Here is a 15,399-nt window from a genome sequence, read left to right on the forward strand (position 1 = left end):
TTTTAAGTAGTCAACATGGCGGGCGGTGTAATAACGTGTTGCCTCTCTCCGCAAGAGTTGGAGGCAAGATCTAGGAGTAAAGCCATCGATAAAGAGTTGACGAAGGACAAGTCCTATCTGAAGAGAGAGATCAAGATCCTCTTACTCGGTGCCGGCGAGAGTGGGAAGAGCACTTTCCTCAAACAGATGAAAATCATCCACGGACAGGAATTCAGCGATGAAGATCTACGCGACTACCGTACCATCATTTTCTCGAACATTATCAAGGGGCTGAAGGTGCTGCAGGACGCCCGGAAAAAGCTGGATATCCCGTGGGGGGACCCGTCCAACGAGAAACAGGGAGGTGTTATTCTTACGTGCGATACAACTCAGCTCGTTGAACCCTCGTATTTTATGCAGTTTGTACCGAGCTGCTACGCTCTGTGGAGCGACAGTGGAATACAGGGGGCATATGACAGAAGACGGGAATTTCAAATGGTGAGTTTCAGTTCCTATCAACAAGTTATTACATTGATGATAACAAAAATGATGAACTCTAAGTCTAAATTAGTCTATAACTTATAAAGGTCATACATGCAGTCACAGTGCATGCAAGCTTTGAATGTCATTCATGAAAGGGCCCAGGAATTTTCCTCTGGTAAAGCACATTTCTATTGTATGTATTGAGTAAGTTAAAAAAGTAAAGACGAATGAAAGTTTAAATTTTAACTTGTATTGGAACTTTGCAAATAATTATGCAAAGGGCACCAAAGCTGAAGAAGGGGCCAAGGGTTATTTGAAGGCCTGGCATGGTGCTCTAGTCAGAATTTCTGGACCCAACAATGGTTTATTTTAAACTAGACCCAGTAACTGGGGCGCTGTACTCCTTTTTCGAATTTTGACATTATCGGTCGTTAATGTCAAATTTTGAAAAAGGAGTACTGCGCCCCAGTTACTGGGTCTAATTTTAAACATTTGTACGCCAGATAATGTCAAAATCATGTTAAAAAGGTCGTTTAGGTTAGTTGCAAATACTCCTGGATGTGTTCCTTCCGCTAGTGAGTGTTAGTGTTACTCCATCCTCCCAATCTCTGACCAATGGGAGGATGGACGGTTACGATCACAGTATTTTTGAGGTTAATAGGCCTAATAATATCTAAAATGTTTTCGGGCCTTTCGGATGTTCGCCCTCAAATTGCCCTTTGCGTACCCACAAAACTTTTGATCACCCATTAATCCACAAGGGCGATCAGATCCCGCTTTAAAGGCAGTGGACACTTTTGTTAATAACTCAAAATAATTATCATCATAAAACCTTTCTTGATTACGAGTAATGGGGACAGGTTGATAGTATACAAATATTGACTGCTTCGAGTGCTATGGTTAAAACTATGACTCCCGAGGTGATCCCCGGAGCGTTCTATTTTCCCGAGGCGAAGCCGAGGGAAAATAGAACGCTCCGGGGATCACCGAGGGAGTCATAGTTTTTAACCATTGCACGAGTAAAAGCAGTCAATATTTGTTTTATAACACCCCAAACATTTCTAAATACTGTACTATTATTATTAAGTTACAGACCTGAATGCTACAATCCACGGACGACGCGAATACAGATTGCAAACACTTTTACTTACTGTGTTGCATGTAGTGTCCTGCAATCCGAAACGGTTACAGACTATTAATTTATCATCCTCGTACACGCAACGGACGTCTGGGTACTGCACGCCGTGTGCTAGTCTGTCGGACTAGCGCACGGCGCCGTGTGCTAGTCTTCGGACTAGCGCATGGCAAACCGACGCACTATCACACGGCCGTCGTCTAGCAAAACTAAGACATGTCATGTGACGCGCTCTAAACCAATGAGCAGGCAGAATACTTGCAAGGGGTGTTATAATATAAAATATTGTTAGAAACAGCTCCCTCTGAAGTGACGTACATGTAGTTTTTGAGAAAGAAGTAATTTTCCACGAATTTGATTTCGAGACCTCAAGTTTAGATGTTGAGGTCTCCAAATCAAGCATCAGAAAGCACACAACTTCGTATGACAAGGGACACGGGTGTTTTTTTCTTTCATTATTATCTCGCAACTTCAACTACCGATTGAGCTCAAATTTTCACAGGTTTGTTGTTTTATGTTGAGCTACACCAACTGTGAAGACTAGTCATTGACAATTACCAATAGTGTCCACTGTCTTTAGTACTAGTCCAGAGGAGGATCAAAATTAATCAATTGAAAAACATGAGCCCAACAGACTTGTCAGGTCATGAGTTAAAACTTGCCTGATGGTAAAATCACTGGCCTCTGGTGCAGTGGCAAATTCGAGCCCTGGGAACTATTTTAATTATTATTATTATTTTAATTAATTTTGTAAAAAAAAATAATTAAAATTATTTAAAAAAATAATGATTTATTTTAACAATTTTTTTTTTAATAGTACATATTTAATGGCTCGATGTTTCCACCCCAGCAAAGTCTTTCTCAATGAGAATGCAACAAACATGAACAGGTAGCTAATTGTACCCATGGGAGTGTATTGTGTAACATAAATAGTAAGCAGTGAGGTACATACTACGGTACATGAATAGAGAGAGGGTACATGAATAGAGAGAGGGGGCCGGAGAGGGTGAGGGGAACACACAGCAAAAAGCATGTGATAAACAATGAAGAGGGAGGGGGGTAGTGAAGGCCTGGTTTGACCACAAAGGATTAAAGTACAAAAGACAATTGAAGGTGGGACGAGGAAATAGTAAATAGAATAGTTTCAAATGAGGCAGGCTAATAAAGGGCATATTTTTGTTGGAAAGGCAACATTTGTGCATCCATAAGGCCTGAAGATACATGTACCTTAAGAGATAGTGATTCATAAAAAAAACTCCAACTGGGGAAATCCCCATGCAATCATGTAGGGTCTGAAGCCCAATTGATTCACATCAATCGTTCGCTCCAAAGCGCAGGCCTGTTACTTTACGGAGGCACCAAGGGTGATTATCTCTGTACCCCATTATCATTGCCTTGGTGCCCTGGAAATGCTCTGAATAATTTCCTCGTAGGGTGCCCATTAAAAAGTAGAAAATGCCTCGTACATCGGAATTACATTATACACACAGGCCAAGGAGGCCAGCCTCCATTGCTCCTGGTCTTGACCTTGGCGCCCCTTCAGATGTCAAAAGTTTCCCCTTGACTTTCCATTGGAAGTGCCCTTTGCAAAATGAAAATGGCTCATGCCCTTTCAAAGATGAAATTCCAGGCCTGTATTTGTTGGCTTTGGTTGTCCCCAACTTGACAGGCACCCCATTTATAGTTGGGACTAGTCTCAACTTAAATGTTTTAGGTGGGATGTGCCCCTGCCCCAATGGATTAACTATAATAGTTGTGATCGAAGTATGTAAGGGTATAAGTTAGAGCCAGTCTCTCCATATGAGCCCCATTCCCACTTATATGAGCAAGGCAACATGAACAAAGCGGTTTGTTAAAGCGGCAAACAATGCTTTTGTTAGGCAGAAAAAATCTTGATAATCCTTTCATAAATGCCGTTTGAGCTAGCACTCCACCAAAGGTGTTTAACTGTACCTGTGCCACACAGCACTAAATACAGCAGTCCACGCACGTTTGATCAACTGTCAATTGCTCATCCTGTAGAGCTCTATGGGCAATCCCAACTATAGTTTGGGTGCCCCAACTGTAACACTCAATAATATTTCTTTACCCTTACACGATGTGTATTAGCACTGTACACTCGGTACTTTCCCAAATTCAGTGAAAAAAATCACAGAGATATTATTCGGATGGGATTCTAACCCACAACCGTTGCAATTCTAGTTAGTATGTTAGACACTATGTACTCAAGAACTACTCTAGAACTTCATATTTGGTGTGGATTTGAAGCCCACTCGAGTACTACATTAGGCCTGTGATTTTTCTAGGTAATTCGGGAAAGTGATGAGTATTATACTTGCTGACTGACATCGGTGTAGTAAAGGGTAAAAAAACAAGTTAATATTTTGTATCACTCAAGTTGGGACCAGTCCCAATTGGGGTGATTATCAAGTTGGGACAGAACAGTTTTTCCAGATTATGTGATTCAAACTCCCAGCATGGTGTCTAAAACAAAATCAAAACACAAGCGTTGTTCACTCATGAATGATTTGTTGTGACTATTCAAAGGACACAATTCATGGTGGGAGTGCCACTACAATGTTTGCATGGTGACCTCTGAACTTATAGATTGTTTGGCCATGGCTGGTATATTCAGATCTGAAATGATTTATTATTGCACCCTAAATACATGTGGGCTTATTGTATGTTTCATAGTAGGAAATGCATGATGTGTACAGTAGGCCTATGTAGTTGACTACTTTCCGCATGAACTATTTCTATTTATATTCACACAACCACCAGGCCTTAAACAACTACACTTGGAGCTTGGAGGCCTCGGAGACCATGGCTCTGGGCCCAATTGCATAGAGCTGCTTAAGCAAAAATATTGCTTACTAATTTCCTGCAAGTGATAAAAATACTATTGAGAGCACCCTGGCGCAGTCAAAAATATGGCGCGCTCGGCAGAGCGACAGCATAATACACGCTCCAGTAAATTTTTCTTTGTTCATACCCCAAAACTTGAAGTGAGCGTTACAAAACTGTTGCTGGCAGTGTAAGCACTTTATGTGATCCACCATACATAAACTATCAAACATGTAGAAGTTTGAGATCAATTGGCCATCTGGGTCACGAGAAAAATTGTGGGAAAAAACGATTACAAATTCTGCATTGCATCGATGCCAAAACAAAAAAGAATAAAACGCTCCCTGAGTGACAACCTCCAAATGCAAAATAAGATTATTTATTTCTCATCAAATATGAAACTTCAATCAGACAGAAATATTTCAAGGGATGTTTTCTACTATCATCATCATTAGACCGTGTAAGTTTTATGTAAGTCTGTGATTTTCGTGATTTTTGTTTCTTACCAACTCTGTAAGGTTCCTATAAGGATTTTTTCTGTTCAAGACACTGGACACCTTTGGTAATTGTCAAAGACCAAGGGTGTTTTTTCTTTCATAGTTATTTCGCAACTTCGATGACCAATTGAGTTCAAATTTTCACACGTTTGTTATTTTATGCATATATGTTGAGAAGACTAGTCTTTCACTAGTGTCCAGTGTCTTTAAAGGATTTTTCTGCTAAGGAAAGTCAGGGTTGTGCATTGATTTTAAGCTTGTGTTTTTTCTTGCTACAGTACAAAAACTATTGTAGTCTGTGTTTGTACATGGTACAATGTGGTTGGCATAATATAGGGTCAGCAAGGAAATGGTTCGGGACATAATGAACAGGAAGACAAATAAACATTCACTGTGCAGAATTGTTTGGCAAGGAAATGGTCAAAATCGATGCTGAAAGGTTCAAATTTGTAAAAGTGTACTTTGTACAATATGTTACAAAATGCACAGGGGTGGTGTTAGAACTGACTGAAAGAAACGAAGGATTTGAAACTTTGCATGGTGTGTATTACAGTAGTGAGGTCACATCACCTTTGCTGATAGAGTCTTCTTGGTATATGGACCTAAACTCTGGAATAAACTTCCCAATCACATTAGGGGCATAACATCATTCAACACATTCAAGGCATTTCTGAAAGCCCACTTGTTTCAGGAGGCCTACCATCAATGACTTTTTATTTCTTCTGTGCCTCAGCGCCTTTGAGCAAACTTTTGATTTAGGCGCTATACAAATTTTGTTTGATTGATTGATTGATTGAGGTTAGCGGCCAGTAACACCATAATGATAATCTCTAAATGAGTTGGGGTGCTTCTAGATGGTTCTGAACCAACGGTTCTTTTCAGACACACCACAACTCATTTGGAGGTTATGATTACATGGTGTTACCGGAAACTTTTTCCCTTTTATTATAGCAGGGAGAGCAAAATGCTACACAAGAACTACAAAATTGGTGCTCGACAATCAAAATTTGCCACTCATAATATGCAGCCAGTGTGCACAAAATAAGTTCAATGCTAATTGTTTTGCTATATGCAAAATTGCTGGATGAAACTATCGCTCCCTGGTTGTATTATTGAGTACGTGCCCACAGATTTGACGACTAATGTACAAGTGATTTTACTGACTGCAGTGAAGTACTATCAATGTACCATTCACACAAAACAAACAAGGCTTTTATTCCTACACGGAAGTGTTTCCAAACCTACTGTAGTGAGCGTTTTCAGGCTCGCCTACTGTCTGTAAAAGCCTCATTCATTTTTATTATGAATGTCTCGGCTCAAAGATTTGCAAATAGATAGAAAAACCACTACAAATGAACGCTTACTCTACTTCCGAAGTAACTCTGCTTCCGAGTATTAGTTATGATAGAATGGGGTTGACTTTTAGGACATTTTTAAAACGTACTGGGCACATTTGGTAATTAACAACGACCAGTATTCTCACTTGGTGTATCCCAACATACATGTATGCATAAAATAACAAACTTGTGAAAATTTGGGCTCAATTTGTCATCAAATTTGCAAGAGAATAATGAAAGAAAAAAACACCACTGTTGCATTAATTTGTGTGCTTTCAGATGCATAAATTAAAAGGCTTCAGCTGAAGTCTTTTATCATTGTGAGAAACTACCTCTTTCTTAAAAACTACATGTACGTTACTTGAGAGGGAGTGGTTTGTCACAGTGTTTTATACTATCAACAACTCTCTATTGTCAGATTGTGTACAAGGGTGCCAAGCCATCCACTGCGTGTTAAAATACTATGTGTGGTTTTGGAACTGTCTGAAAGGAGAGCATGTGACCACTGAAAATACTACCAAACAACACACACCACGTGTACGGGTAACACCGAAATGAATATTTTCTATCCTCGATGAAAATTCAACATCTTAAACTCTCCATTGCTCGTTACCAAGAAGATGCTGCTAACATCCATTTTGAGTAATTTACCAAAGCAGACTGGAAACGAAGGTGATTGCCCTCATGCCCCCTGGGACTTGCGTTGGTGCCCTCGAAATACTTCAGTAGAAATTTACAGTTTCCTCATAGGGTCCTCTTTACCAAAGGAGAAAATGCCTTGGTGTCCTTGCCCATTATAATGTATGTGAAATACATGTATTTTAAATATGGAGGTTGCAACAGGTAGTTTCAAATGATCCTGAGATCAAGGTCATGTTTTGTACTGATGTTATTTTTTTTTCAAATTGTTTTCCAGGCAGATTCAGTCAAGTATTTCTTAAATGAGCTGGATCGGGTTGGACAAGAGGTAAGCCCCCCACTTATTGTTTCTAGTATTCCATGATAAAAATCAGGTTTTTTTTTTTTTTTTAAGTTTGAAAGCCTGGCTGGCTAGTGGAAAAATAAAGCAAAGATTCACCTTCACAAATAATTATGAGCTGTGCTAACAACAGGGTTTGGCTCTATATTTTGTAATCGATAGTGACAATTATGTCATCTACTCTCCGTTGCATCAAAACTTCATACACGTGGCACAAAACTTCAATACAGCACACATGCACAGCCTGCAAATGTCATGATGTCTAAACAAAACAAGTTTAACTTACGAATTATGCACATCACACATAATCACTTTGGTTGTTTTTTAATCAGATATATTTTGGGGTTGTTTTTCGCCCAACAAAAATGCAGGATTTCCTCCCTACTAGGCAAGACATTCTCTTCGCACGGAAAGCTACCAAGGGTATCGTCGAGCACGTCATCGACATCAAGAACGTCCCCTTTCGCTTTGTCGACGTCGGCGGGCAGCGGTCGCAACGACAGAAGTGGTTCCAGTGCTTCGAGAACGTCACGTCCATCCTCTTCTTGGTGTCGTCCAGCGAGTTCGATCAGGTCCTGATGGAGGACCGCGTGACAAACCGACTAGTAGAGTCATGCAACATCTTCGATACCATCGTCAATCACAAGTACTTCTCGACGGTGTCAGTCATCCTCTTCTTAAATAAAACGGACCTTCTGGAGCAGAAAGTCAAGGTGGTAAGCCTCAAGGACTACTTCCCTGAGTTTGAAGGCGAATCCGCTAACATGAAACAGGTACAGGACTTTATCCTTCTCATGTTCGACATGCGTCGCCGTGACCGCAGCAAGGCGCTCTTCCACCATTTCACCACTGCCATCGACACGCAAAATATAAAGCGTGTGTTTGACGCCGTGAAGGTCACCATCTTGAAGAAGAACCTGGACAACCTGATGCTCACAACATAACATTTTTAAGTATCGAAATAATCCACTCTCTTGTGCCTTTTCTTTCCCTCTATGAATCTATGCTTCTTTTAAGACTGGGATGCGGGAGGGGATGCATCGCAGGTCAGAAACGTTCAGATAGACACAAATCAATTTCTGCACACATAGAAAGTGCTGGGGTTAAATGGTGCTTGTTTTTAGGGAAAAGTTGCACCCTTTTCAGACAGGTGCATCAGAGTTGCGCCAAACCAGTCATTGTAAATAATGTTTAGTTTGTAGGTATTTTTTTAACAAAATGTATATTTTTATGCACAATTTTGTTGGCATTGACATGAAAAAAATATTTTTTTTAGTCTGTTGCTTTATTAATTTTAATGGCAGTATGTACGTAGGCCATTTTTACAAGCAGCCTACAAATTCATCGGTTAACTCTTATGAAATTTGTCGGCTGAAATTTACACTTATAAAATATTTTACTCAGACAAGAACTTTGCTCTTGATAGAATCTCCTTCATGCCTTTGTATACCGGTATGTGCCCACTGATTAACTCATTGCAGCTACCTCACTTGTTGTCCTCTCGACTCCTTTCGTAGAGCCGCTAAGCACAAAGCACTTCTGCTTACCAGAACAAGGTCACAAGCCAAATTACCATGTCTCAATTTCTTTTGGGAAAATCCATGGGATTTTGTATAACTCTGTAAGCAGGCGTTTTTCTGCTAACAACATGGTGCCTTGGCAGAATTTTTTTTTTTTGCTAACCATAACCATTGTAAATCTGAACTGATGGCATTGCGATGTTAAAAACTTTATATTTTTGCTCTGTTACACTACGCAGTTGGTAAAGCACAGTTAACGCCCTACTTCCTTGTTAAATCCATTGGACCCTTTCGGTAAACAGTATTGTCCAAGGCCCACACTTCATGTATCACAACTTCTATATCAAATAACAAACCTGTGAAAACTTGGGCTTAATCGGTCATCGGAGTCGGGAGAAAATATTGGGAAAACCCACCCTTGTATCCGCGCGTTTCGCCGTGTCATGACATGTGTTTAAAATAAATCCGTAATTCTCATTAACAAGAATTGATATTGTTTTACTGTTTTCTCAAAAAGTAAAGCATTTCATGAAATAATATTTCAAGAGAAGTATTTCACCCCTACCTTCTGTAAACCCTGTAAGTTATTTGTAAATCTGTGAACTTTTTTTTTTTTTTCTGTACCAAAAGGGTCCACTGGCTTTAACGGAAGATGAGGTCTGCGTTTTAGCAAAAAGTGATATCATGATAAAGGAGGACACCACCATACACCTTTTCACAACTACAAATTTCGCAAGCGATACTGTTGAATGGGGTGCATGCTGGTCTAGCTAGGGATAAAAAACTTGAGCACTAGCTAGACCAGCATGCACCTCATTCAAAGCCTACAGCGTGTTTACTGTGTATTTGCGTTAATGTCTATGTACAACAAATTGGGTTTGTGCATGAAGCTTAAAGGCAGTAGACACTATTGGTAATTGTCAAAGACTAGCCTTCACAGTTTGTGTATCTCAACATATGCATAAAATAACAAACCTGTGGAAATTTGAGCTCAATCGGTCATCGAAGTTGCGAAATAATAATGAAAGAAAAGTAACCTTTGTCACACGAAGTTGTGTGCGTTTAGATCGTTGATTTTGAGACCTCAAGTTCTAAATCTGAGGTCTCAAAATCAAATTCGTGGAAAATTACTTTTTTCTCCAAAACTATGGCACTTCAGTAGAAGTCGTTTCTCACAATGTTTTATACCATCAACCTCTCCCCATTACTCATAACCAAGAAAGGCCAATAATTATTTTGAGTAATTACCAATAGTGTCCACTGCCTTTAAAGGGAAGGTACACTATTAGTAATTGTCAAAGACCAGTGTTCTCACTTGGTGTATCTCAACATATGCATAAAACAACAAACCTGTGAAAATTTGAGCTCAATTGGAAAATTATGAAAGAAAAAACACCCTCGTTGACTGAATGTGTGTGCTCTCAGATAAGAATAAAAGACTTCTAGCTAGAAGTCTTTTATTATTTTAGTGAGAAATTACCTCTATTTCAAAATCTATGCTACTTCAGAGGGAGCCGTTTCTGACAATGTTTTATACTATCAACGCTCGTTACAAGTCAGTTTTTAAATGATTTTGGGGGTTGAACAAAGAATTGACTAGAGTGGGATTCGAACCAACGACCTCCAGATTAATGTTCCGGAGGTCGTTGGTTCGAATCCCACTCTAGTCACCTCTTTGTTCAACCCAAAAAACATTTCACAATTTACCCAGTCAGTTTCCCTTGTAGTTTATATTGATATAAGTCAGTTTTTAAGTTAATATTTGTTTTACGTAATTACAAAACGTGTACCTTCCCTTTAAAAGTACTTTGGCCTCCCTGTCTATTTCTAAGCAGCGCTTTGCTTACTAGTTCCTTGAGCCTGTTCCAACTTCCTTATAGAGTGTTGGCAACTGAGCTTTAACTGAAATGGTGAAAAGCCATTGCAGCATCATGAGGTCATGTTTCCTCTACTGGTAGAGGATGTGTGATCATGATTTATATGACCATGGCTTTTTTCTCTTGTTGGCCAACTACATGTAGACCAATTTGTTTGCTTTGAGCCCCTTTCACATGAGAGCAATTTAGCAAAGGTTCCTTGCTAAATTGTAGTGTGATTGTAAAATTCTACAAGTTCTCTTGCAAAATCTTGACATCCATTGCTACATTTTACAACCTTGCTCAAATTAAGCAAGGGACCCCAGTTAAATTGCAGTCTTGTGAATAACACTTTGGCCACCATCACGGTTACTTAGTTCACATCACAAAATTGTTTCCTCTGCAATGATGACAATTTTGTAAATTAAGTTTGTAGATTTAAATGTATTTCAGTGTAGTACTACGTGTACTATGCTACAGTATTTTTTATTTTATTTGGGTGAAGATATGCTTGTTTACTACATTTAACTTGGTGTTAAACTACTTTTAAAGATAAATGGCATGATAGACAAGTTTTCCTTATTTTAAATTATAGTTATCTATGTATACGTAACACTGTGTAGAATTGTTGCATAGTGTATACATGTACATCAGACCAAGAAGCTGTGGAAGACTGTTATAGATCTTCCTGTAGTGCCTTACTTTGTGTTTCAAAATTGTGAAGACATTATGTGTCCTGACTGGTATCCTGCTCACTGGTGGTTCTCTGTTCTTCTGTTTGAGGAATGACAGAACAAGCACAATCCATTTCCTGGTCAGCTTCATACTAATAAAACCTACTTCTCATGTGACATTTAGGTAAAGATGCCTAAAATACATTCCCAGCATTTCCTGACTGACAAGAATTGATGATCTGGCCCCGTCCGGGAATTAATCGGTACACTGTACATTATGCCCAGGAAATAATGTGCTGTTTATGATAAATAAAATGGTTTGCGGTAATACTCTAAATGAGTGGTTCTGAAAAGAGCCATTGGTTTTAACTAGATGTTTTGATCAGTATGATCTGATCAGCTTCTGGAAAAATGATGTAGTGGATGTTTATGATGTTGTTGACAGCTTTAAATTTACATGCATAAATACCTCAGACAGTTTCGCTATTCCTATTGGTGGAGAGCGCGTCACGTGGGTGTGTATAAACCTTTGTATATGACCGGTAAAAAGTGTTAATTCATGGGCGTAACACGCGACCTTGCACCTGTTCTTTTAAGACAGTTTCTTCATTCCTATTGGTCGAGAGCAACGGCTGAAACAGTTGTGCCACATTACGGGATACGCGCGACATGCACAGCATTCCCTTATAAGGAGTTGTTTACCCGAGGGCGGTGGAGGGCCTTACCATTTCATAGCTTGAGGGGTGTTGTGTTGAAAGAAATCATTTAACAATTATAATTTTTGCATTTATTTTATTTTTTTACCAAAAAGTGATGATGTTTTTGACCGAAAAGGTATTTATGAATGGGAATCAAAGTGTGTTGAATCGGTTTTCAACTAGTGGTTTAAACCCGCCGAAGCCAGGTTCTTTATAATTTACCTCGACTTCGTCTCGGTAAAATTATCAAGAACCAGGCCTCGTTGGGATTAAACCACTAGTTGAAAACCTCTTCACCAAACATTGATTCCCTTATTAACTTCAAACCTAATCATCTCTACAGCTTATTAAAACCCAACTGCACATTTTCTTGGACTCTGACCACAGTTGTACAATTATTCCAATGAATGAATGTCTGTTCCCAACCACAGCAAATTGTCAAATTGTTAAAATTTTTGATTGAACTGTACACTCTTTCTCTTATAAAGTAGTGACTGCTCATACATTTTTTGGGGTTGAACAGAATTGACTAGAGTGCGATTCAAACCAACAACCTCTGGATTAACGTGCCGGCGCTCTACCAACTGAGCTATCTAACATTGTATTGTTATATCATTTTGTTATACGGTCATCATCATTTTGAATTGTTATTATCGGAGTGTTGGTATAGATCCCTCACATTGGCCGCCATCACAGAGGTTAAACAATGGAAGCGTATGCGCAACGCACAAGTCTCGGCCAATGGCAGGTCTTCCTTTGACCTTAGTCATGTTAGTGAGGGCGCTATATCGGCTAGTGACGTCATATGCAATGGTGTCTATTTTAATAGGAGACTTTTGAGACGCTGGTGGCAGCAGACATAATGGTCTTTTTTGTGACTCCGAGGGGGCGCGCGCATGCTCAGTACTACATGATGACAATGTCGGTCTGAGTATGTGCAATACTTTAAGATTACATCTAGAGTCTCCCATATATTATAATTAAGTGCCTTGAAATTGGGCCCTGCATGATGTAAGTTATGCAGTGTACAGATAAATGTATTAAAAATAGGGTGCACATTGTTTTATGGTGTTTGTTTGACATGATGGGTGCTTGAAATGCATGCAGACGATACATTATTAAGGTACTGACTTCCATCCATCAAAATAGTGCAGTAAGCGGTGGTTCCTGGCCACATGTAGTTGGGGTAAATCTGTTGCAATTTTTTTAGCAGGAAGCTATATTATTCGATGACGTGAAGTGGTAACGACAAAAGGAAGGTCACTGCAAGAATAGTGACCCGAGTATTGTATTTCTGAAATAAATGCACAATGGATGTAGCTGTTTTTGGTATACACATTTTAAAGAGCAGTACTTAAGCTTTTAAACATATTATTTGGCATTATGAATTTTGTTTTATTTTTGTTGTGTGCAGGAAGTAAGTTTGTTATATTTTGTAGCTTTTTATAAAACTCTTTGTGTACATGTAGGGACAGAAAGAAATTGATTGATAGCAAATGAACTGCTGTATACATGTAAGTACTATCTCCCACTACTATTATATATACAGAAACCCAGATAGGGAGAGATAAATATTCCTTCCTTAATAAGTGTTTAGCGTTAAAACTATCCCAACTTGGATGTTACAAAAAGTTGGGATTTACCGTAATTTGAGCTATCTTTGAAAAAGGGATTTCCTTTAGTATTTACACCCTGATTTGAAGTATTGTTTCCATTTTTAAGTACATGTACATCTAAAAGCTGAAGCACAAAGTGCCAGTTTGGGGACATTATGTTTAACTTCTATTTTTAAGTGATTGTTTCTAAAATTATTTTTATGTTGTTATCTTTACAACCTTGCCTGTATGAATGCATTTACTGGTTCAAAGGCTGAAAACATTTTTTAGTTAAATGCTGACAGCATTTCTTGGTTCAAATAAGGGACATAGGGGAAAGCAAGAAATATAACAAGAGCAATGTTATAAACTTCATGTAGTCTGAAATAGCAACTTACTTTTTCTTACTTTTGTACAGCAACAACAACAAAAACTATGCATTTTTCAATAAGCACAAAGCTTTCTTTAAGAAAGGTTTCTGGGTTACTTTTTTATACTTTGAGGCTTTTTACACTTAAAAATAATAAAAAGAAATCTGTTTTGCAAATGTTTTGTTTTGTGTCTGAAATGTTTTACATGTAAGTGGACTGTGTCACCTCACCTCCATGCAGGTTTTGTCAAGTAAAGCCATCTTTTTCTATAACATTGGTTGTCTGGTATTCATTGGAAGACAAACCTTTTGCTTAGACAGGGTACTTATATCTCTGCAAATTAGAGACCAGAACCCAATTTCATAAGCTGTAAACATGGTAAAGCACAAAATACTGCTTGACAAACTTCTTTGCTAAGCATAAATTGAGTGGGGCACCAGCCACAATGTAGTTTTGGCTTTTAACCTGTTTCTGCTAAGAGAGACTATTCTGTGCTTTCAAAACCGTAACCAAAAGAAGGACCAGACCTCCCGTGACCAAGACCAGCCCTTCCCAGATTTTGCTGGTCGATCGAACAGAGACTGAGACCATTATAAAATGTCTTAAGATGGTCTCGAGCTCCAACGCTCATGCCCCTACCCTCAGAGCCCATCCCCCTACATTAGAACTCAAGCCCCTACACTCACAGCTCATGCCCACCTACACTCAGAATAGGCCACCATTACACTGTGAGCCCCTACTCTCAGAGCCCACGCCCCTACACTCAGAGCCCATGCCCCATACAATCAGAGCCCACGCCCCTACACTCAGAGCCCATGCCCCATACACTCAGAGCCCTTGCCCCCTACACTCAGAGCCCGCGCCCCTACTCTCAGAGCCCACGCCCCCTACACTCAGAGCCCACGCCCCCTACACTCAGAGCCCACGCCCCCTACACTCAGAGCCCGCGCCCCTACTCTCAGAGCCCACGCCCCCTACACTCAGAGCCCACGCCCCCTACACTCAGAGCCCACGCCCCCTACACTCAGAGCCCACGCCCCCTACACTCAGATCCCACGCCCCCTACACTCAGAGCCCACGCCCCCTACACTCAGAGCCCACGCCCCCTACACTCAGATCCCACGCCCCCTACACTCAGAGCCCACGCCCCCTACACTCAGAGCCCACGCCCCCTACACTCGGAGCCCACGCCCCCTACACTCGGAGCTCACACCCCTACACTCAGAGCCCCCCCCCCCCCACACTCAGAACCCATGCGCCCATAAGCACAGAGCCACGCCCCTACACTCAGAACCCGGCCCACGCCCCCTACACTTACAGAAAAGATTCCCATTGGCTTGTAAGGGATATACTTCAAGAAAATTAGCAGCAGTGAGTGGTGTTATTTTCTGGGATAATTAGCAAAAAATCTTAAAGAAGTCTGTAGTGTAG

At 40.0% G+C, this 15,399-nt stretch overlaps 1 protein-coding gene across 1 annotated transcript; it reads left to right on the forward strand.

The window, feature by feature from the left end:
* LOC139944243 (guanine nucleotide-binding protein subunit alpha-13-like) lies at positions 1-14,096 on the forward strand. The gene is made up of 3 exons (XM_071941218.1): positions 1-477; positions 7,192-7,242; positions 7,626-14,096. The coding sequence occupies exons 1-3, from the start codon at positions 16-18 to the stop codon at positions 8,196-8,198; spliced, it is 1,086 nt and encodes a 361-aa protein (XP_071797319.1). The 5' UTR covers positions 1-15; the 3' UTR covers positions 8,199-14,096.
* The last annotated feature ends 1,303 nt before the right edge of the window (positions 14,097-15,399 follow it).

The sequence above is a fragment of the Asterias amurensis genome, chromosome 11 (genome assembly GCF_032118995.1).
Source record: "Asterias amurensis chromosome 11, ASM3211899v1".
In the NCBI taxonomy this organism is placed as follows: Eukaryota; Metazoa; Echinodermata; class Asteroidea; order Forcipulatida; family Asteriidae; genus Asterias; species Asterias amurensis.

What these genes read in the sequence shown, in the direction of transcription:
- LOC139944243 (XM_071941218.1), top strand. Translation starts at nt 16, where the DNA reads ATGGCGGGCGGTGTAATAACGTGTTGCCTCTCTCCGCAAGAGTTGGAG. An exon ending in GAAGACGGGAATTTCAAATG is followed by an intron (nt 478 to 7,191) that starts GTGAGTTTCAGT and finishes ATTGTTTTCCAG; the next exon opens with GCAGATTCAGTCAAGTATTT. An exon ending in TGGATCGGGTTGGACAAGAG is followed by an intron (nt 7,243 to 7,625) that starts GTAAGCCCCCCA and finishes ACAAAAATGCAG; the next exon opens with GATTTCCTCCCTACTAGGCA.